The 24,419-nt window shown below is 35.1% G+C and overlaps 1 protein-coding gene across 1 annotated transcript in view; it reads right to left on the minus strand.

Moving 5' to 3' along the window:
* KIAA0586 (KIAA0586 ortholog) overlaps nucleotides 1–24,419 on the minus strand; it is a 152,007-nt gene that overhangs the window by 108,702 nt on the left and 18,886 nt on the right. The window contains exons 6-11 of the mRNA XM_044659964.1: nucleotides 23,185–23,406; nucleotides 21,966–22,122; nucleotides 15,671–15,838; nucleotides 12,536–12,650; nucleotides 11,224–11,247; nucleotides 3,958–4,075 (exon numbers count right to left, since the gene is read on the minus strand). Coding sequence (XP_044515899.1) covers nucleotides 3,958–4,075; nucleotides 11,224–11,247; nucleotides 12,536–12,650; nucleotides 15,671–15,838; nucleotides 21,966–22,122; nucleotides 23,185–23,406 — 804 coding nt within the window. The remainder of the gene's footprint in view (nucleotides 1–3,957; nucleotides 4,076–11,223; nucleotides 11,248–12,535; nucleotides 12,651–15,670; nucleotides 15,839–21,965; nucleotides 22,123–23,184; nucleotides 23,407–24,419) is intronic.

Here is a 24,419-nt window from a genome sequence, read left to right on the forward strand (position 1 = left end):
TAATATCCAGTTCTTTGTTAGGAAAAAAAAGCTGATAAGTAAATAATTTTAGTGCTTGTTAAGTTCAAAATAGAATTTTTTAAAAAGAAGGTAGCTCAGTAGATTAAGATCCAGACCTAGAGTCCTGGGTTCAAATCTGGCCTCAGACACTTCCTAGCTGTGTGACCCCGGGCAATTCATGGCATACTATCCAACGCGGAAGACTGGTAAGGGGTAGGCAATGGGGATTAAGTGACTTTTATGCCCAAAAGAATTAGACAACTTAGATACCAGTTTTAAAATAATTCAGGACAGTGATGAAAATAGAGAGATGTGGATTAGTTAAAGTAATCAGGAAATACTTCTCATTGGTAGAAGAAGTCACTCAATAATGACTTAAAAGTCACTTGATAGACAAAGTGGGAGCAGGGGAACCTGAGTTAAGGACGTAAATGATAAGAGTGGGTGGTGTTGGGTGGTACCAGGCTTTGAACCCAGCATCAGGCCTAGTGACATTTACTGGATCACAAGTTCAAGACTATAATTATTGCTGAGGGTGCTTGATATAACAATTTTAAGACTAAGGCCCAAAACTGAGGCTTATACTAACAATGATTACCTAGGCTAAAGCAGTTATTTACTTAATTCAAAACCTTAATACTTATACTAAAATAATCACAAAAGACGTACTAAGGTTAGGATCATCACTTATCCTAACATGATTTAACTATTTTAGAATTACAACTATGATTAAATCAATACTACTGCTAAAATTAAAATCTAATTATCATGTAAGGGGGTAATAACACTCAGAAGAGGCAGAGTCAAGATAGCAGAGAAAGTGCATAGATACATCTGATCTCTACCCAATTGCTCTCCAAACAACTTACACCTCAAAACAAATTCTGGAGCAGCAGAACCCACAAAAGGCCAGGATGAAACAATTTTTTAGTCCAAGATAATATAAAAAGCTCTATCACACCAGGGTGGAAGTGAAGTGTAGACTAGTAAAGGACAGTACCAGTAACCCTACATGGGCCTTTGGGGCAGCTCATTCAGCAGAAAAGGCTTCCAGAGCTCTCAGTCACAGACAATAAGAGAGTTAAACACTGGTCAGAAGGAAATTACAGGGGGGCAGCTGGGTAGCTCAGTGGAGTGAGAACCAGGCCTAGAGATGGGAGGCCCTAGGTTCAAATCTGACTTCAGACACTTCCCAGCTGTGTGACCCTAGGCAAGTCACTTGACCCCCATTGCCTACCCTTACCACTCTTCTGCCTTGGAGCCAATACACAGTATTGGCTCCAAGACAGAAGGTAAGGGTTTTAAAATAAAATAAAATAAAAAAAGAAGGAAATTACAGAAGTCCCTTTGCTGTCTCTGGGTGCAAGACTCTGTTGCAGTGTCCATACACTTATCCAAATCACAGTCTAAGAGCAAAAAGGAACACTAGCACACAGCAGCACTTGAAGGAAATATGGTCACTTACTGGGTATTTATGGTCACTTACAGATCACAGCACAGGCCAAGAGAGTATTAAACACATTGATCCTTAGATCATATCACCTTGGAAGAACTGAACATTTATAGATTTCCAGAGCTAGCTCAGAAGGCAGCTACACAAAGAATCTGAAGCTTACAACTGTGCTCCTTTCATCACAGGAACAGAGCTAAACTTTAAAAAGTTTTTTAAATTAAAAGACAAATAAAAGGGGGCAACTAGGTTACTCAGTAGGTTGAAAACCAAGCCTAGTGATAAGAGGTCTTAGTTTCAAATAGAGCCTCAGACAATTCCTACCTGTGTGATCCTAGGCAAGTCATTTAAACCCATTGAGTAGCCCTTCCCATTCTTCTATATTGGAATCAATATGCAGAATTGATTCTAAGATGTAAGTTAAGGATTTTTAAAAACAAAATAAAAGATAAGAAAAAAGTTGGGAAAATGAATAAACAACAAAAAAAAGAAACTTAACAAAGAAAGTTATTTTGGGGACAGGAAAAAACAAAACACAAACACAAAAGAAGACAACGAAGTCAATACTGCTGTATCCAAAGCCTCCGAGAAAAATATGAATTGGTCTCAAGCCCAAAAAGAATTACTGGAGGAGCTCAAAAAGGACTTTAAAAATCAAATAAAAGAGGTAGAAGAAAAACTGGGAAAAAGAAATAAGAGTAATGCAGGAAAAACATGAAAAAAGAATTGACAGTTTGGTAAAGGAGGCATAAAATACTAAAGAAAATACCTTAAAAATCAGAATAAGCACTTCTCAGACATGAGAGTGCTCAAAACCACTATAAAGAAATACAAATTAAAATAACTCTGAAGTACCACTCCACATCTATCAGATTGGCTATTATGAAAGAAAAGGAAAATGACAAAAGTTGGAGAGGACATTGGGAAATGAAAGCATTAATGCACTGTTGAGAGAGTTGTAAACTGATGCAACCATTCTGGAAGCAATTTTGATCTATACCTAATGGGCTATAAAACAATACTCACCCTTTGACCCAGCATCTACCATTAACAGGTTTGTATCTCAAAGAGATTAAAAAAAAAAAACAGAAAGGAAAACGATCTATATATACAAAAATATTCGAAGCACCTCTTTTTGTAGGGGTAAAGAATTGGAAAGTGAAAAGATATCCATCAACTGGGGAATGGTTAAGTAAATTATATGACAATAATGGGATACTATTGTGCTATAAGAAATATAAAGCAGGAGAAACTCAGAAAAACCTAGAAAGAGTTCCATGAACTGATGCAGACTGAAGTAAGCAGAGCCAGGAAAAAATTATACACGGTAACAGCAATAATGTATGATAAGCAAATGTGATTGACTTAGTTATTCCCAGCAACATAATGATCCAAAATAATCCCAAAGGACTCATGATAAAAAAATGCCATCTGCTTCCAGAGAAAGACTCCAGACTAAAGCAAACTTTTCTCATTTTCTTTATTAATTTTTTTGGTTCAAGTTTCCTTCTACAAAAGGATTAATATGGGAAAATTATTTACATGATTGTACATGTAAAGTTTAGTCAGCAAGGAGGGAACAAAGGGGATTCAAGACAAAAAAAATTCAAGACAAAAAAAAAAAAAAAACACCTTTACTTTCTATCTTAGAATCAATACTGTGTATTGGTCCCAAGGCGGAAGAGCAATAAGGGCTAGGCAATGGGGGTTAAGTGACATGCCCAGAGTGACACAACTAGGAAGTATCTGAGGCCAGATTTGGACCCAGAACTCTCGTCTTTAGGCCAGGCTCTCAATCCACTAAGCTGAACCCTCAAGAAAAAGAAATTTAAGCAAATGTTAGAAATTGTTAATGTGTAATTGGGGGAAATAAAATATTGAAAGATTCCAAAAAATAAAATAAAATAAATATTTTTTTAAAAAACAGTAATACAGAAATTTGAAAGAAGGGATGATTAAAGGAAAAGATAATGAGTTCTGTTTTAGACATGTGGAGTCTGAGAGTCTGAGATACCTACAAGAAATCCAGTTTAAGATGTCCAAAAAGCACAAGGACCTAGAGCTCAGAAGAAGGAATACACAACTCAATATTCAGTTACAGGAATCATATGCATATATGTCATTGAACCATGTGGGAGCTGGCAATATCAACTGTGAGACAGAAGACAGCAAAAAGAGAAGGTTCAAGAAAGAGTCTTCCAGATCATCCAAGGTTAGTGAATGGGACTCAGGCAAAGGGCACTGAGAAGGAGTAGTCAGATAGATAATAGAAGAATCAAGAGGGAGGAGTCAACTTCCAAGAAAAGCCAGCAAGGAGAGTATTTAGGAGAAATGGGTAGTCCAGAGGTCAAATTATACAGAGGTCAAAAAGAATGAAGATTAAGAAAAAGGTCAGTAAAAATTTCTAGTATCATGATTCATAATTCATCTTGTAAACTTTCTTATTGTTTACTTTTGCTAATAATTTTTAATAACAAATTTCTGTTTACACATGAAATGTCATTCACCTCTCTCTTCCTTTGGCCAAGACCACAAAAGACATCATCAATGTGCTGTGTAGTCTTTTCAGCTATTCCAAACTCTTCATAAGAAGGAAATGATTTAGACTTCAGAGAGGCACCACCACTAGAAGAAAAAAAAAATCTTCTAAAATATCATTCCTTCCACTGTAACAAAAATATCCAAAATACAGACCACATATATGTAATGATGTGCATACCTCATCCTTACCCCCTTGATATGTTCTCAATTAAAATATACTAGATTTCTAAAACTAAATATGCTATATAGTAAGAAATTTTAAATCATTTTAATAGAAAATATCAAATTTTTCAGTTTGGTGCTGACATTGATTCTTTGTTCAACATAAAATTATATAATAGAAATATACTCATCATAACTGTCTATGCATATCTCAAATAATTATATTTAAGTGAAAACAAAATGCACCTAATGTCACTAGAGTCAAGGACATATTGTAACATCTAGTCTTTCATACTCTTCAATGTAAAGCATCAAGATTCTAGACCATTAACTTTTTCTCCCTTCAGTTGTAATGCTCAAGCTCCCACTCAATTTTTTTCTTAAGAGAAATAAAAAATATAAAATTATGACATCTTAGTTCTTTAAAAAATTAAATGAGTATTAGGTTTTAGCAAATATATATGGATACCAAACAGATGCATATTCCAATAAAACAAAAATTCAGATATAGTAATAATCAAAGAATCTAAGATACAAAATGATCATACATTAGAAATTATTTTTAACTTTAAAAAGTACCCTTTGCATGGGTTGAGGTGGACATGACTGGGATTGTAGACTCGAAACCACCACACCAATGCAACTAACAACAATTTGGAAATAGGTTTTGATCAATGACACATGATAAAACCAGTGGAAATGTGCGTCGGCTATGGGGGTGGGGTGCGGGGGGTGAAGGGGAAAGTAGGAGCATGAATCATGTAACTATGTTAAAAACGAATATATGTTTTAAATAATAAATGTTTTAAAAAAATAAAATAAAAAATAAAAAGTACCCATTAAAATGATCTTGAAAGGTGTTTTATCACTAAATGCGAATCAATGTTTATTGATTTATTAAAATGAATCCAACTAGAATATATTCCATCTACAAGGCAACTGTGTAATGGTGGAATAAGAAGAGGACAGTAATGAGGGGGTTACCAAGGGCCTAGGAGCCAGTAATTAAACTAGCTGGAGGTTGAAGTTGATGTTATCAGAGGGGAACAGCCTCAACTGAGCTGCCCAATGAATCTCCACTGCTAGCTGCAGCCTCCTTTAAGATGTTGGGTTGGTGGCCCCTCCCTGCTGAGGTAACTGACTCCCTTTTGGGTGAGAGCAGAGCCCAGCTGGAAACTGTGGCTCAGCTTCCTCCCAACAATGGAGGCTTAGCTTTCACTTCCACGGTAACCTCTACTTCTTCAAATTCTGTCCTCCCCTTAGTCTCCTTAGCCTTGAAGGTGTTAGAATAATCACAGGAATTCACAGATTAAGGCTAAGGGATTTATTTGAACTGAAAAGGGAAAACTACAGTAAGAGGGCTTGAGTTTGCTAAGCTGTTGCAAGGGGCAACTGGCAGGTGCTGGCTAAGGACCTAAAGGGTCTTGACAGGCTGAGGGCAACCAGCCCCCAGCCAGAGATATATAGACTCCAGTTTAGTGTTATTTGATCAGTTAGATACACCAATGATATTGCTGAGTTGCTCTAGAGATGATCCTAACCACTAGGATACACTATCTAAGATTCTACCCAGGATCCATCTCCCTTTCACCTGGGTCCTAGGGGGAAAAGTCAGGGATAGCAAGTTGTCTGGGTGAGGTCAAGGGAAAACAGGACCCCAAGGTTGGGTTTGCCTTATATAGTCACAGCTGAACTACCAGTTAGCACCTGCCCCATAGCACATGCCATTGACAAGATTCCATTCTGATAACTGACAGGATTGCCTAGGGTAATGTTGCAATGCAAGAAACCCTGCATTACAACTGTCATGAAACAAAAACCTAACACAAACATCCCAAAGGTTTTAAATGTAATAGAAAGCAAAAGACCTTCAAATCAAATATATGAAAATTTGTTTTTTTCCACATGAGAATGATTGGATAAAATTTTAAAACAGATATGAAGTGTCAAGTTCTTTAAAATAAATATAACATAATCATCAGAATTTAATTTTTTAATTAGTAAAAAAGACTTGAGTTTCAAAGAAAACACTGAAAACTTCAAGTTCTAATCCTACTCCAGATTTAGCATGATGAAATTAATTCACCATAGCAGAACATCTGAGTTTAGAAAAAATTCCTTTGTAAAAATTTTCTTCCAAATCATCTGAAATGTATAGAATAAATGTTCCTGACCAAAGATGAAAGAAAAACTCAAAGCACAAAGAAGAGCTTTTAATAAAATAATGCTACCACTTTACTTTTTAAAATCTAATTTTAAATCATAGATTTTTTAACATGTTTAATATTTTCTTTTTTTCCATTGCTGAAAATATATACTCCATATCTGACAAACTCAACAATGAAGTCCTACCATAATGTTTCATCATCATGCATAGGTTTTTTAAGGTGACACCATTAGGGATAACGTTCTGGTAAGTAATAAGGTGGAAAGACTTCAAATATGGGTCTAGCAATAAACTATACAGTTGCTCTCAATTTACTTTTACAATTCTTTTGATAATACTTTCTTAATCTTTTACAAAATACAAAACTGATCACTAATTATAATTCTTATGACAATAGGAAAATACACAAAGCTTTTTTTAAAAACTACATATTCTAGAATATTGATATACCACAAAACATAAATATATGGGTCCTGAGAAAATTTCAATATTGGTAACATTTTCACCTTGTTATAAGGAAGAGAGGGTTTGAGGAACTTTGCAGAGGGCAGAGGCATGAGACTAACAGAATTCTAGAATGTAAAAGTAGATTCAGACAGTTAACTAAGGTTTGAGGTGGAACTTTCTCTGGTTTGACCTGGAGGGACTAGCAGCTTTTCCTTGTTGGCTGGACTATCTTGATTTCCCATCCTACCTGCTTACCTGCCACTTGCTGTGATCTACTGAGTTTCCTGGTGTGATCCTGAACCATCTGTCTGTAAGATCAGGTCTGGGGTCCTTGAGGATCCAAGATCTCTCCCTGGGCCCTGATAACTGCCATAGACCACTACCTCTCTATTACCATCCAAGGGGTGGTTGGTTTATCTAGACTAGGGACTGGGATCTTTAGACAATTAGGTAAGGATAATATAGTTCAAACTCTACGAAGATTCCTGGCGTCGGGACATTTAGATCTGGGAGGTTTTAGGTAGTTGACTTAGTATTAAGGGTTACCAAAAATCCCATTTTACCTTTCCCTGTTACAATAAATACAACATCCATCCCTATTACTGAGTGGTCTGTGTATGTCATCCCAGATTCAGGCTCTGCCTGCACTGGACTTGGTTGGTCTTCCCAAACTTCCCAATCTTCTGATATCTGAACCATTTGGTCCTATCCCCTAAACAACCTCAACAACCTAAACAACCCTCTTACAACCTCTAAAATACTAAATATTAAATAGTTTAAGTATCAAAAAGTTTTTCCTTTGTTCAGAAACTCCTGAAATATGGAAATAATTTATTTCTTCTATTTTGTTTAAAATAAATCAAGCCCCATCATATGTTTTTCTTCTGCATTTCTACTCCCACAGTTCTTTCTCTGGATGTAGATAGTGTTCTTTCCCATAAGTCCCTCAGAATTGTCCTGGATCACTGCACTAGTAGAGAAGACCATTTCGCTTGATTGTGCCAGAGTGTATATCAGTCTCTGTGTATAATGTTCTCCTGGTTCTGCTCCTTTCACTCTGCATCAATTCCTGGAGGGTCATTCCAGTTAACATGGAATTCCTCCAGTTCATTATTCCTTTGAACAGAATAGTATTCCATCACCATCAGATACTACAATTCGTTCAGCCATTCCCCAATCAATGGATACCCCCTCATTTTCCAATTTTTTGCCACCACAAAGAGCGCAGCTATAAATACTTTTGTACAAGTATTTTTCCTTATCATCTTTTTTGGGTACAAACCCAGCAGTGGTATGGCTGAATCAAATGGCAGATAGTCTTTTAAAGCCCTTTGGTTATAATTCCAAATTGCCTTGCAGAATGGTTGGATCAATTCACAACTCCACCAGCAATGCATTAGTGTCCCAATTTTGTCACATCCCCTCCAGCATTTATTACTTTCCTTTGCTGTCATATTGGCCAATCTGCTAGGTGTGTGGTGGTACCTCAGAGTTGTTTTGATTTGCATTTCTCTAATTATGAGAGATTTAGAACATTTTTTCATGTGCTTATTGATAGTTTTAATTTCTTTATCTGAAAATTACCTACTCATGCTCATTTATCAATTGGGGAATGGCTTGATTTTTTGTAAAATTGATTTAGCTCCTTATAGATTTGAGAAATTAAGACCTTTGTCAGAGGTTTTTGTTATAAAGATTTTCTTCCCAATTTGTTGCTTCCCTTCTAATTTTGATTACATTGGTTTTGTTTGTACAAAAACTTTTTAATTTAATCAAAATTATTCATTTTGCATTTTGTAATATTCTCTATGTCTTGCCTGGTCTTAAATTCTTTCCTTTCCCATAGATCTGAAAGGTATACTATTCTATGTTCACTTAATTTACTTATCATTTCCTTCTTTATATTTAAGTCGTTTACCCATTCTCAATTTATCTTGGTATAGGGTGTGAGATATTAATCTAAACCTAATCTCTCCCATACTGTTTTCCAATTTTCCAATGTCAAATAGTGAGTTCTTGTCCCAAAAGCTGGGATGTTTGGGTTTATCGTACACTACCTTGCTGAAGTAATTTATCCCATGTCTATTCCATTAATTCTCCCTTCTGTCTCTTAGCCAGTACCATATTGTTTTGATGATCATGGCTTTATACTACAGTCTAAGAACTAGGCCCCCATCCATCATATTTGTTTTTATTAGTTCCCTTGATATACTTATCTTTTGTTCTTCCAAATGAACTTCGTTGTAAATTTTTTCTAATACAATAAGAAAGTTTTTTAGTAGTTTGATAAGTATGGCACTGAGTAAGTAAATTAATTTTGGTAGGATTGTGATTTTTATTATAATAGTACGTCCGACTCATGAGCAATTAATGTTTTTCCAGTTCTTTAGATCTAGTTTTAATTGTGTGGAAAGTATTTTGTAGTTGTATTCATAGAATTACTATGTTTGTCTTGGCAAATAGATTCCTAAATATTTTATATTGTCTAGGGTGATTTTAAATAGAATTTCTCTTTCTAACTCTTGCTGCTGAATTGTTTTGGAAATATAAAGAAATGCTGATGATTTATGTAGGTTTATTTTGTATCCTGCAACTTTGCTAAAGCTGTTGATTATTTCCACTGGGTTTTTAGTTGATTCTCTAGGATTCTTTAAGTAGACCATCATATCATCTGCAAAGATAGCTTGGTCTCCTCATTGCCTACCTCAATCCCTTCAATTTCTTCTTCTCTAATTGCTACTGCTAGGGATATGATTGGGGATGTTGACTTTAAATGATCATTCTATTGCAAATATTAATAATATGGAAATAGATTTTGAACAATGATACATGTGGGGAGTGGAGGAGAGGGGAAAAAGCATGAATCATGTAACCATGGAAAAATATTCTAAATTAATTGAATAAAAATTTTAAAAATAAATAAAAATAAGTTTATGGTAAAAAAATTAATCAAGCCCTCCTTTATTGCCAAAACATTCCATACCCTTGGACTTCCCAGACTCATATTTACAAGGATCCCTCAACATATTTCAAGTCCCAGAGTGGTCCATGTCCAAATTAAGGCTGGTTCCTCTATATCCAATCTTTCCCCACTCCAACCCATTCTCCACAGATGTTCAACTAATATTTCTAAGTATCCAGTCTAACATGTCATTGCCTTAATCAATAAACACTAGTACCTTCCAATGGTCTTTACGGCAGGAGCTACTAATCTAGGGTCTACGAACTTTTAAAAAAATATTTTAAACAACTCTGAAGTACCACCTTACACCTAGCAAGAGTGGTCAGTATGACAGTAAAGGAAAATAATACATATTGGATGGGATATGGCACAGTTGGGATATTAATGCATTGCTAGTGAAGTTGTGAATTGATCCAACCATTCTGGAAGTAAATTTGTAATTATGCCCAAAGGGATTTAAAAGAACATATGCCCTTTGATCCAGCAATACCACTATTAGGTTTATATTGCAAAAAGATTGTTTTTGTACTAAAATATTTATAGCTGTGCTTTTTGAGGTGGCAAAAAAATTGGAAAATTAGGGAATGTCCCTTGATTGGGAAATGGCTGAACAAATTGTGGTATATGATGGTAATGGAATACATATTGTGCTATAAGAAATGATTAACCAGATGAAGGCTTTAAGAACTGGAAAGAATAAGGAGAACCAGCAGAACTTTATACACGGTAACTGAAACAAATGTAATAGACCCTGCGATCAATATGATGATCCAGGACAATTCTGAAGGACATATGAAAAGAATGGTATCCGCATCTAGAAAAAGAACTGTTGGAGTAGAAATGAAGAGGAAAACATAGGATTTATCACTTGGGGTTTTGGTTTTAAAAGATTACTCTATTACAAAAATTAATAATATGGAAATGGGTTTTGAGTGTTAATACATGTATATCCCAGGAGAATTGCTTCTCAACCCTAGGAGGGAGGAGGGAAGAAAAGAGGGAGACAACATGAGTCATGTAACTATGTAAAAAAATTTTAAATTTATAAATATTTTAATAATATTCAATTTTATTTGTTCCCTTTGTAATCCTTTGCATTTTATTTTATGCATTTAAAAGCAGCATTCTGGGGGCAGGTAGGTGACTCAGTGGATTGAGAATCAGGCCTAGAGACAGGAGGTCCTAGGTTCAAATCTAGCCTCAGACCCTTCCCAGCTGTGTGACCCTGGGCAAGTCACTTGACTCCCATTGCCTAGCCCTTACCACTCTTCTGCCTGAGAACCAATAACAATAATGATTCTAAGACAGAAGGTAAGGATTTAAAAAAAAATTAAAAATTTTAAAAAAACAAAACATTATTCTGAGGGATAGCTAGGTAACACAATAGAGCCCCAGGCCTGGATACAGGAGGCCTTGGGTACAAATCTGGCCTCAGATCCTTCCTAGCTGTGTGACCCTGGGCAAGTCATTTAATCCCAATTGTCTAGTCCTTACCACTCTTCTGCCTTACGACTGACGCTAAAACAGAAAGGTTTAAAAAAAATTATTCTGAGTAGTAGAGAGACTTTTTTAGGCAGACAAAGGGTTAGAACATCTACACTAGGGAATAAAATATAAATTCTTTTGGTTCCTATTTAAAGCCATTCACATTCTGGCTCCCAATTATTTTTCCAGACTGATTTCACTTAAATCCCAAACAAAATATGCTACTTGCTATTCCATTTACACAAATGTTCTGTCATTTGTCTCTGTAAAACTGATATATTATGGCACAATCAAATGTAATGGACTTTTCTACCAGTAATAATGCAATGACCCAGGACAATCCAGAGGAACTTAGGAGAAAGAACACTATCCACATCCACAGAAAGAACTGTGAAACCAGAAATGCATTAGAAAAATATATGATCAACCACATACTACAATAGGGATGTGATTGGCATTTTGATGTTAAAAGATCACTCTACTGCAAATACCAATAACATGGAAATAGGTTTTGAACATTGATACATGTAAAACTCAGTGGAACTGCTTGGCGGCTTTGGGAGCGAGGAGAGGATGGGGGAAGGGAGAATCATGAATCATGTAACCATGGAAAAATATTCTAAATTTTAAAAAATCATTTGCTCTGTATACTTGTACAGGCTATCCCCACCCATGCCTGGAAGACTCTCTCTCTTCATCTTTGCCAGTGATAATTCCTAACTCAGATAAACTGACAGAACCTTCAAATGGCTTTTTCTGATCCTTTCTTATGTTTGACCTTCCTCCTATCTGAAAATTACACTGCACATATTTTGTATTAATCTACCTATATACATATTATTTCCCGTAGCAGAATGTAACCTCCCTGAGAATAGAGCCTGTTTTCATTTCTGACTTTGCATCCACAGAAGCTGGTATAATCCTTAACACATTGTAGACACATAATAAATGTTGGTTAAAATGAACTAAACAGAGAACAAGTAAACAGGACTTCTGGAAAAGCCCTGGATTGGGATTTGGGTTCTGATATAGGTTCTAATATCCCATACTCTGCCAGTAGTTAGTAGCCTATGGTCTTAGGTAAATAATTTCACCACACAAGGACTCAGTTTCCTCATCCACAAAATGAAGATTTTGGATCAGCAGTTACTCCCAGCTCTCAATTTGTTGATCTAAACATAATGATCTAAGTATAACACAATACAAAGCTATAGAACTGTAATTCCTTAAAATTTACCAAGATGATCATGTCACAGTTTTCCATTTTACCCTTTTTGATAAAGAGTATATAATACATCCTTTATTTTGGTTTCTTTTTTACCTGTTTCTCACAGAATCCTGCTTCATTCTTGATGTGACTAATGATATTCTTTCTGAAGATTCTGCTACTTGGGTGTCCTGACTATTTAGGATCTGCTCCAATAATCTTCCACTTCCTAAAAAGCAAAAATAGTTTTAAACACTATTATTAGTTTAAAAACTAATAAAATGTAAAATCTGACCTAAGTTTATGTAACTAAAATATAATAGAAATACAAAATCAAAATCAACTCATTTAATTTATTTTACAGTAACACTAAACAAAAATAGCAAAAAAATTGACATTTCTACAGAATATATTTGTGTAGAAACTTCTATGTAATACTCTCAACAACTTAAAGGAAAAAATTATATAAAAAGGATTATAACTATTAAAACATAATTTGGTTTCAAAATCCAGCAAGAAGCATAGAAATGCCTATGATAACTATGATATTTCTATTGTTTTGTTATAGTTTACAATGACAGGACTCCAATATTGGACTCCACTTAGGCCAAGTGACTATGTCAACAAAGTATATAAGCAATGATTTTTTTTAACTCTACCACCTTTTTTTTAACTTTTCCATTCTTCTGACCTATTTTAACACCATTTCAAGCAGGTAATACTCACAGCTCCTCTCCCAGTTTCTACTCAAACCTGATAACAATAAGTGACACCAAAAATTTCTCCACTGATATGGTCTGATTAGAAAAGTCCCTTCAACATCTAGTACCAATACCTGTTCTCCATTAAACCTATTTTGGGGTATATAATTTCATCATCTTAACCCCAACTCTGAGAATGCTTCCTCCCCAACAGAATTCTTCTCTTCTTTCAAGACCCAAAGCAAAATCACCTTCTACTCAAAGCGTCTCCTGATCTCCCCCAACTACTAGTGCCTCTTCTCTTCATCTTCTTTGTATTTCACATTTATTATGCACATATGTATTTTGAGTATACAAATATGCATGATATCTATAGATACATAAATAAAAGACCTTTGTACATGAATGTAAATTATTTGAAAACAGGAATCACAGGATCATAGATTTAGAGCTAGAAGGAACCTCAGAAGTCATCTACTGCATCCTCCTTGATTTTTATAAATGATCTGCCCTATGTCCCACAGAGCCAGGATATAAATTTAGATCCCCTGATTCCAAAGTCAGTGCTTAGTCCTCTGAACTTTAATACCTATTATGGATGACAGCAATTTAAAAGTCAAATCAACGAATTAAAATAATTTTTATGTGCTCATTTACATCCATACTTATAAATTTTACCATGAAAATATATTAATAAAGTTCTTTGTATCCAAGGCCTATTTGTTTCTAAATCCATAGAGCCAGGCACTTTTGTTTAAAGGTATAATCCCAAATCTTTAGCTTAACAAATTAACTGCTATGTTCTAATATGCTGATACCTTAATTTAAAAAAAACACACAACTCCAGAACATCATTTTTAGTACATCTTTAGTATATGTCCAAGAAAGGAATTTAATATTTACCTTTTCGTCTACCACTTTCTTCTGTTTTATCCAAAGTTAATGGTAGTACTTTAATATAGTTAAGATTGTTTCATATTTTTAACTTTGCATCACCAGCACCTAGCATAAGCACCTGGCAAGTAGTAGGCATTAAAAGGCTTGTTGATTCAATGTCGCATAGCTTTTATTTTTAAAAAATTTTTAAACTAAGTTCAATAACTTATACTTTTGGAAGAATACTGATAAACAGTTAAAGCATTTAGCATAAATAAATAAAGTGTGGCCTTACAATCAGAAGACCTAAGTTCAAATCCAACCTCTAACTTATGTGACGTGACTATACAAACATTATTTAACTTCTAAATACTAGGGAACTGTTATAAGGTATAGATCTACATAAATAGGAGTTCCCTATATCAATCACATAAAATCACAAATCCAAACCTTAATAAAATTTAGCAAGCTGAGAATGTCTAGGAGGGTGGCCAGGATAGTAATGATCATACCATATGAAGAAGGATTAAAGGAATTATGGAAGTTTAGCATGGGGAAAAGAAAACTTGGGAGGAATGCAATAGCCCTCTTCAGATATATAATAGGACATTATATGGAAGAGAAACTGAGTTTATGTTGTATGGCTTTAAAGGAGAAAAATAGGCAAAAGGTAAGGAGAAAAGAATGACTTCTTAACAATTAGTGCTATGTGAAAATAAAATGAACTGTCCCATTCCAGTGATTCCCAAAGTGGGCACCACCGCCCCCTAGTGGGTGCTACAGCGATCCAGGAAAGCGGTGATGGCCACAGGTGCATTTATCTTTCCTATTAATTTCTATTAAAATTTTTAAAAAATTAATTTCCAGGGGGCTAAGTAATATTTTTTCTGGAAAAGGGGCGATAGGCCAAAAAAGTTTGTGAACTACTGCATTAGATGATGAATTTCTAATTACCTAGGTTCTTAAAGCAAAGATTAGCTGAATGATTGCCAGATATTTTGTTGAGATGATTCCTGCACTGATCATTAAGATGAACAATTAGGGTTCCTAACAAGTTTTAGACTTTCTGATTCTATTATTAATTTATATGAATTATTTAGTAATGAAGAAAATAATTAAAAATATACAGATAATTCCACCAAAGCTACTGTTAGGCACAAATGTCACAGCATATGAAATAAATAAGAATGAACAATTGTCTGAAAGTCTTACATAAGTCAAATGCAAGCTTTTAGATCTCTGTTTGTTCAAGTAGTCTTAGTTCCTTCTTAAAATCTCTTAGTTCAGGGAGCCAATCAAATTGCATGGGGCAGGAAATTGTGTCAGAGAAGTCAGGAAAGCTGCTGGTCCTGTCACAGTATAGTATGGTATGATATGCATAGAAAGGCAAATATGTTCATCTGATCAAGGAAGCAATTCCAAAATTGGAGCCATGAGGCAAAATGCCTCCCATTGATACTGAATCAACAGTAATCAGAAAAGGATATAATAAAAGACCATAAATATTATAAAGATTTATAAAGATGAATGCAGGGATTGCATTTGATTATTGTTTGTATTGATAGGGGTTTTTTAGCATAGAGTTGAAATTCAACCAGTTTTTATAATTAACTTTCAATAGTGCAGAAATGAGAGGAAAACAATTACAGGCAAATTATTACAAGTCTATTACCTTTGCAAGATAATATCTGCAAACTTTCCTTTTCTTGTCCAGATCTTATACTCTTGGAGATTTTGTCATCTTTAGAAAGAGGTACAGGAGCAAATTTTCGGGGTGCAGGAGTCTCAAGTGGAGATTTTTGCTTATCATATCCCAAATCTTCAACTTGTTTTAAAGAGGCTAAAATGCAGAAGGAATAGCAACTTCAGTAATAAAAATTACTTGCACTTTTAAAATGTCCTTGTTTAAATATTTTTATATTTATATAATATAACCAAGCCATAAATATGTAACCATTAACACAAAAAGCATAGCTGGAAGAAATAAAGAGGTAGCATGGAAAGAACAATAGGTTTGGAGTCAGAATTAAGAAGATTCAAATTCTACCACTGCTGCTTATTAGTTGTTTGATTTGGGCAAGTCACTTAAACTCTCTGGGCATTATTTTTCTTGTCTGTATAATTACTAGGTTATTGGTAGTATTAATAATAATAATTAATAACTAGCATTTATATAGAACTTTAAGGTTTACAAAGTACTTTATAGATATTTGATCAACAACTCAATGAAGTAGGTTCTATTATCTTCATTTTACAGATAAGGAAACTGAGACTAAGTGACTTATCCAGGGTCACACTTCCAGTGTCTGTATCAGGATTAGAACTCGGGTCTTTCTGAATACTGATAAGCTGAAGAGTATTCAGAGGAAGGCAATTAGGATAGTGAAGAGTCTTTAGATCATGCCTAAAGGAACTGGATATGTTTAGACTGTCAACAAGAAAACTCAGTGGTCTTTATGTACCTGAAGAGAATATGAATTAGACTTGTACCACTTGGTCCTAAGGGTTATAAATAGGAGCAATAGGAGGAAGATGAAAAAAACAAAAACAAATTCAGGATTGGTAAAAGACAAAACCTCCTAAACATCAGAATCATACAAAGCAAAATGGACTTTGAAACCTTAAGAAAAAGTGTCTCCTCCTCCCTAGAGTTCTCCAAGCCAAAGCTGGATGTCTGCTTGTCAAGTACATTCTATAAGGGATTCCTTTTTAAGACTGAAAAGGACTAGATGGCTTGAGGTTAATTTCCAATTCTGAGATAATTTCTAATTTTGAGATTTCCAATTCTGAGATTATATGCTTCTGTTCACAAAATCCCTCTTGTTACTCTTTCCCATTTTCATCATGAAGAACACCCCTGATATGTATACAGATCACTCTCAAACATTTTAAAGAAAAAAAGATGTACACATCAGTCTTTATAGCTGTATTCTCAATTGCCTTTTTGTGATTTTTCTAAGTCCTTTATCTTCTTGTTTAAATGTCCTGAAAATTTATTTACTGTTCTATTTTATTCTTTAATTTTTTTTAATAAAACAAAAATCTATTTTCTTTCCCCTACTTCCCTCAATGAAAAAGAAACAAAACTCTTCTAACAAATATACATAACTCAAGCAACACACAATCCTATACTGGCTATCTCCAAAAAATATACACATCTTCTATACCCTAATTCCATAATTTCTCTGTCAGGAGATGGATAGTAGTGTGAGTCCCTTAGAACCATGACTGGTCACTTTATGTTGATATGAGTTTTGTGAAGATGGGATCAACTCTCCCCTTGCCTACTTTTAAATTTAATCAACAAAAGCAAATACACCCATACTTAACCATAAAGTAGGGGAAGTCCACAAACTACTTACTAAAGGGGTTTGTACCTCCAGAAGCAAATGACTGCCCTCTGGGTAGTCCTAAGCAAATTTAAAGACTACAATTGGCCCCCTAAAGTGGAGGAAGGAACAGGAAGTGATGTAAAGAAGGGTCTTTAAAAATGGCTGAAACTTCTTATCATGAGGTCTTCTACTTCTTTTGAGGCTTTGGAGGCTGGTGGAGGACCTTCTTCAGTGTGGACCTGGGACTCTAGCATTTGGTAATAAGACTGCTTTTGGATCTTCCCCTTTGGACTACAATGTGGGTGAGTGAAAAAGCTGACTCCTTTCCTGGCTTCTGAAGAGATTAGTTCCAGAGAAGGCCACATGGTTATTCACCACCCGGCCCTCCAGCCAAACAGCCCTCCGGCTAAGGGTCCTCCAGTAAGAACCTGAAGAAATATTTAGAGTGATAAGCTAGACTGCTTACTCTATCCTCTTTCATATTTTTCTACTTTACTCTTTCCCTCTATTTTGTAAAAAAAGCTTTGTAAAACAAATAAATAAATAAAGGTTGGTTTTTTTAAAAGTCATTTTGACTTGAGTTATAATATCAGTGACCACATTCTCTTATATTTAGTCAAACCATATCAATTTTAACCCCTACAGTTCTTAAAGTTGTCTTCACAATATTAATTGTATAACTGCTCTCCTACTTCCTCTCTAGCTTGGATTTCTTCTATGTAAATCTAAACTGATCCAGCTATTCTTCCTATCTTTTTCTGCATTAGTGCCTTTTTTACATTTCATTTAGCATATTAGGGATTTTCATGTTAAGAGTCCAAAGAGAAGGTCCAACTGTCTTCAGTGATTTAAAAAAAAAAAAAAAAAAAAAAAAGCTTCATTACAGAAACAACAAATGTGTTCATCTGTGCTATTCCCTGAAATGACTTGGGCTTTATACCAAGCTTTCTGAAAAAAAATTTTTATCACTTTGTACCTTTTTATGACTCAATATTGATCATAATCTACCACTCTCCCTGCCATAATATTCTGTAAATGAGTTTGGATTCTGTTACATTTGACTATCATTATCACTCTGCCTCAAGTGTTTGATGACTAAAGGGCTTATTTTGGCTTTTTCACTGTGGCAACTGATTTAGATCAGGTATGGGTCAAGATCTCTGTCTGATACAGTCTGGTAAATTGATGACATGTTTAAATGCTATTTGATTAACTAGGTGATCATGGGCAAGTTGCTAAAATCCACCTGTAAAATGAGGATTATAAAACCTGCAACAACTATCTCACAGCACTGCTATAAAGCTTAAATGAGATAATGTACATAAAAAGTCCTGAAACCTTTAAAATGATATCTATAGGCCAGTTCTGATTATTGATCTTATCTTATTCCACTTTGCTTTTTTCAGCAGGGCAGTTTATTGGAATAGGTCAAATCAAAGCTGTGGCATTTGTACAGTTTTAACCTTTCTTCAAAGATGATATTGATGCTAGCCTTTGTTCTAACTAGTCAATGGTCTGGATGGATACAGATTCTCTCAAATCAGGAACTAAGTGCAGTCAAGACCTGATCAATTTCATCTTTTGTAATGTTCAGAGAACTGGGGATGGAAACTGGGGAAAGCCAGCACCTTCTAATCACATTTTCAAAGAAAAAGAATTTGTTATATATATGCATAGAGCTTTTGAGTAAGTAATCTGCAAACCTTTGGCAATTTTATTGTTTAAACTCAAATTTTGTTTTCCACTATCTTCCTCTGTACCATCTTATACTTAAGTCACTATCAATTATGAAACTGACTCTTTTGTTTGCCTATGCAAAGAGAACCTTGGGCCACTTTCCATTTAGCTATTCCTTTTATCTTGTAGTTTCAGTTATCCTAAGAAAGCTAATATCAAGGTAGTTATCTTGTAGTTTGCTGAGTCACTGTAAATCACTGGCCAAAGATCAAATCTTTAGACTACCCAAAATTAAGTTAATGATTATAGAGAGTCTAAAAAGTGAGGTTATTAGCATTCCTCTCACTATTCCAGCAATATTACTGCAGAAGAGGATGGGGGACACAGAAGAATGAGGGTCATTTAAACATTATTTCTGTTTTGTGAGTTGTCACAGTCAAAAAATTCATCAGCCAACCTACTAGACTTCTCTTTAATTAGCTGGATTGAACTTTAAATAGCAAACTCAATCTGTCCCATAGATAGACTTATCTTGAAGTCCTTCTGGTATCATTGGACCAGGGGTATTACAAGGTTCAAATCAAACAATGGATGTCTACAAAACACTCTGCAAACCTTAAAGCTTTCTATTTATGTCCATTGTTGTTGTTACCTAATAGCAGAAGTTTGAAACTTCCCAGAAGGTCAAAAAGATTCTGCGGTGGCTTAAGGCAGATTAAAATATAACCAGGATTTATACCCCAAAGAAATAATAAGGAAAAAGACTTGTACAAAAATATTTATAGCTGTGCTCTTTGTGGTGGCAAAAAAGTGGAAAAATGAGAGAATGTCCTTCAATTGGGGAATGGTTGAACAAATTGTGGTATTGTGATAATTAGATTGTCTATACTACCCATCTTTAGATTTAATCACCAAAGGTAAGAACACCTCTAATTCTGGGAGGTCCATAACTCATGTGTCCTAGAGTAGGTGACGAATCAGAATCAACTGACTGCCCCCTGGGCAGTACTATGAGAATTGTCTATTGTGATTGGACATGCAAATTAGGAGGAAGGCACAGGAAGTGATGAATAAGTGACCCCTTTAAAAAGAGGGAGTTGAGTGAGTGAGAGGTCTATCTGGTTCATGGAGGTGGTGAGTTTAAAGACTGACTGAATCTTCCTGAACTTCTCTTAAGGAACTTCCTTAATAGAGGGCCTCTGGCCCTCTGACTCTCAGCTGAGGGTTAATTAAGATCTACCTGGATTAGTTAGAGGATCATAGTAAAATACCTACTGGGTTAGATTCTTATTCCTTATTTTCTCTCTCTCTTCTTAATTGTAAATAAACTTCCATAAAAGTCAATTTTGATGTGAGATTATTCTTAACTGAGGATGGATAATAGTTCAATCCTCTGGTGACCATCTTTTATTATATTGAACCAAAAAAAAAAAAAAAACCTTTTCCCTCTTACAGTATCTGTTGGTGATGGAATACTATTGTGCTCAAAGGAATAAAGAACTGGAAGAATGGGAATTGATGCAGAGTGAAAGGAGAAGAGCCAGGAGAACACTGTACACAGAGACTGATACACTATGGTACAATGGAACGTAACTTCTCTATTAGCAGCAATGCAAGAATCCTGAGCAAGGCTGAGGGACTTATGAGAAAGAAAACTAGCCACATTCAGAGGAAGAACTGTGGCAGTAGAAAAACAACTGCTTGAACACATGGGCTGATGGGGATATTATTGGGGACGTAGACTAAAAGATAACTCTAGTCCAACTATCAATAATGTGAAATTAGATCTTAATAAATGATACATGTAAAACCCAGTGGAATTGTACGTCAACAAAGGGGGGTTAGTGAGGTTTGGGGAGAGGGAAAGAACATGAAACATGTAACTATGGGAAAATATTCAAAATAAAAATTAAAAAATATATATACATATCTATAACCAGGAAATGTTCTAATAAAATAAATAAAAATACATTAAACATAGATAATTTGTGGTTTTCTAAATCAATATACAGCCTGCTGGAGGAGATTCATTTTTAATATAATTTTGACACTACTGCCCTGGAGTGGCTTCTAGTTTAGTGAGAACTCTATTCCCTGAGCTTTCTACTACTGTTTACCTCAAAAAAACTTATATAGAGCACTTCAGGAGTATGCTGGCAAATGTTTTAACAGACTGGCTGGGGAGAAGGGAGAATGTATGGGGGGGAGTAGAAAAGGAAAAGTATGTATGCATACTTGTAAGTTTAATCTATATGACAATTTCTTAAATCTAGACAAAAAAAATCTAATCTGTAGCACTTGCTGATTTTCATTAGAACTGGCTTCAGCACAAGCCCTTCAGAGTTTAAACTCCACCACTACAGTCTTTGAAAACGAAGAATTTTATGGAGCTATAATTAATGTTATCAACAAGGGAGAGACACACTGAATGTTGCACTAGTACCTACAAAAAGTAAAAAGACTAAGAAGAAAGTAACTAGCTCATGGAGAAATTTCTGTGAGGACATGGACAAGTCACAGAGGATAAGACAGTGTATATATATATAACCTGTGATCTATATTAATGATAACAGTCCTTCTAATCAGCTCATAGATTCACTGATTTGCTGTGGTATCACTTTTAATTGCATGAAGTGGAATTTCCTTTTTCTTTTTTGACCTAAAGATTGTTTCATTCTTTGTACTTCTGGCTCCAAAACATAACACAGTGCCCAATGAAAAATACCTGTTGATTAACATACATAAAAGATAAGAAAACTAATTTTGTGAAGTACCAAAAAAGTAGCATGTAAGCTAATTAACACAATATAATTGTCATTCGTTATTTGTTGGTATGGAAAAATAAGGCTAGAAAACAAGAAGAAAAAAACAAGAGCACTAATTTAATGAAAATGAGATTCATCGTGGGTGAGAAGTGAATCAGTATCAGACAAGACTCACAAATTTAACAGCATTTACCTTGACTAGAAAGCTCTGTGTGTCTGTGACGTGAAGAATGGTTACTGCTAACAGGACGAAGTTCTGATTTTACAAATGATTTTTCTACTGGATTGGAAGACAACATATTGAAAGACTGGAATCTGCCAGGGTTTAGTGCAGAGGTAATTAAATGGTTCTAGAAGACAAAATTGTTTTATGACTTTCATTTTTAAAATGTTATTTTGGGAGAAGATCAATTCTATTTTGTGACTACAGATACTTCCCAACTTATAATTAGACAAATCCCCTTAGAAAATGCATTTTTCAAAAATAATTAAGCAAAATACATTTAATAGTCTGATGTCAAATATTTCTCAATTAGATTTTAATCTGGTTAGCACTGGGCTATGAGTTAAACATCTGTTATAGATGACCAACCTAGAATGAGTACTTGTAGCAACACCCAAGTATCCTCATCTATGATTATGTTCCTGGTGAGGTTTCTACCCATCTGTACTACTTGGCATCAGAAAACCCACTATGACCCACAAACACCTGGTCTCACTCATTACATAAACAAAGTCAATGAGATTTAAGCCTCAAGCCTTTCCAAAGGAAAAGGCAAAGCCTAGATTTTCTGGTCTCTGTTGCACCACTTCAGGCGATTCTTCCATTGCTTATTATCTGTCTTTGCTTTTCTTTTACTTGGACTAACCTCTTCTTTCAGCCCTGTCCAGACCAACCTTCTTGTATCACCAAGTTCTGAGTTATCCAGTAGTGGTCCTAAGGCCCTCCACACAGCTTCCAAAATAGTCTTTCTGAAGCACAGCTCTAATCATTTTGTTCCTCTGCTTAAAAATTTTCAATGGTTCCTTACTGCCTATGGGAAAAAATACAAATTCCCCAGCCTGGAATTTGCAGACCTACACAATCTTGTTGCCACTTACCTTATTTTATACTATTTTCCTTCACATAATCTACATTCCAGCCAAATTCATTAATAGCTTTTCCTGAATTTGAGACTCCCATTTCCTACCCCTTAAATTGTCTCAAAGCAATGTGCATGCCTGGGATGAACTCCTTCCTCGGATTCCTTTATATGTTAATATTTTGCACATTAGTAGATATAATAACTATAGGAATTGAAACTAGTTATCTGTAATATTTCATTAAATATTTTTAATGATGGTTGTTTATCAGTTTGAGATAATAAAGTAATAAGAAATACAACAACACAATCTAATATGAATTAAGATACCTGGATATCTAACTGTTGCTGTTGTAGTTTTTCAAGATGCCTAAGGTGGTGTGCTATAATCATATCAAACTGTTTCTCATGGTCTTGACAACAAGATCTCTCAGTCTGGGCTTTTATGTTTTTCTGCTGCTCAGCAACATGACGTAATTGTTTATCTGTCTCCTGGAGTTTATTGAGTAATGCTGAAACAGAATTAACTTTTGCTTCCAAATCACTCTGTACCTAAAACAAGAAAAATATAGCATAATCAGAACTTCTTGCAGTAAGTTAAATGACCAGGTCACCATTTATTAACAACACATTAAATATAGATATTTGAATGTATTTTGTATATATTTAGTACATGTTTCTCCCTCCATACAATTTATAGGATAAAGTATGTAGTGAATAAATATAAACATATGTAAAGTAATTAAATACAAGGTAGTGCACTAGAAATTGAGGTCTGGAGTTGCGGGAGACAAAGGCTTCTCATAGAGCATGGCAGTTGAGTGGTTAACTTAAAGGAAAAGAAGCCGATGATAAGAAGGGAAGGCATGACAGTGCAAAAGCTCACTCTCTTCTTCTAATCCTACCACACTGCCCTAGTCCAGGTCTTTATCACCACCGTCCTGAACGATCCCAATAGGCTCCATTTTGATCAACTACCCCCCAATTCATCCATCCTCCACATAGCTGCCAAAGTGACTTTTATAAAACTCCTAAGGGTTTCTTCCATCTCTAATATCAAAAAGAAAATAATGTGTGGCATTTAAAGCTTGCCATTGACTCCTTCATACCTTTCCATTTTTCTCACACAATACTCTTTTCACACATCTATCTCCACTACTATCTCCCTTCTCAGGGCATTATCACCCACTATCCTCCCATCTCTAGAAGGGAAAACAAGCTTTTATTAACCACTTACTATGTGCCAGGCACTGTACTAAGTACAAGGGATACACAACAGACAAGAATATAACCCCTGCTCTCAAAGGAATAACGTTGTAATGAAGAAAACAACACTCAAATAAGTTCCAACAAGATATAAAAAATGTAAATGGAGAGTAACCTCAAAAGGAAGGCACTAGGCATTTTTTGGCTGGGGCCAGGAGGGCAAGGGGGACTGAGCAATCTTAGGTCAGAGAGGCAGAAAATAGGACTTGAGTCATAAGAAACCAGGAAAACTAGGGGATAAAGGTGAAGGGGCAAAGCATTCTAGGTTTGGGAAACCACCAAAGCTATGGCACAGAGCT

The sequence above is a fragment of the Gracilinanus agilis genome, chromosome 2 (genome assembly GCF_016433145.1).
Source record: "Gracilinanus agilis isolate LMUSP501 chromosome 2, AgileGrace, whole genome shotgun sequence".
Classification (NCBI taxonomy): domain Eukaryota; kingdom Metazoa; phylum Chordata; class Mammalia; order Didelphimorphia; family Didelphidae; genus Gracilinanus; species Gracilinanus agilis.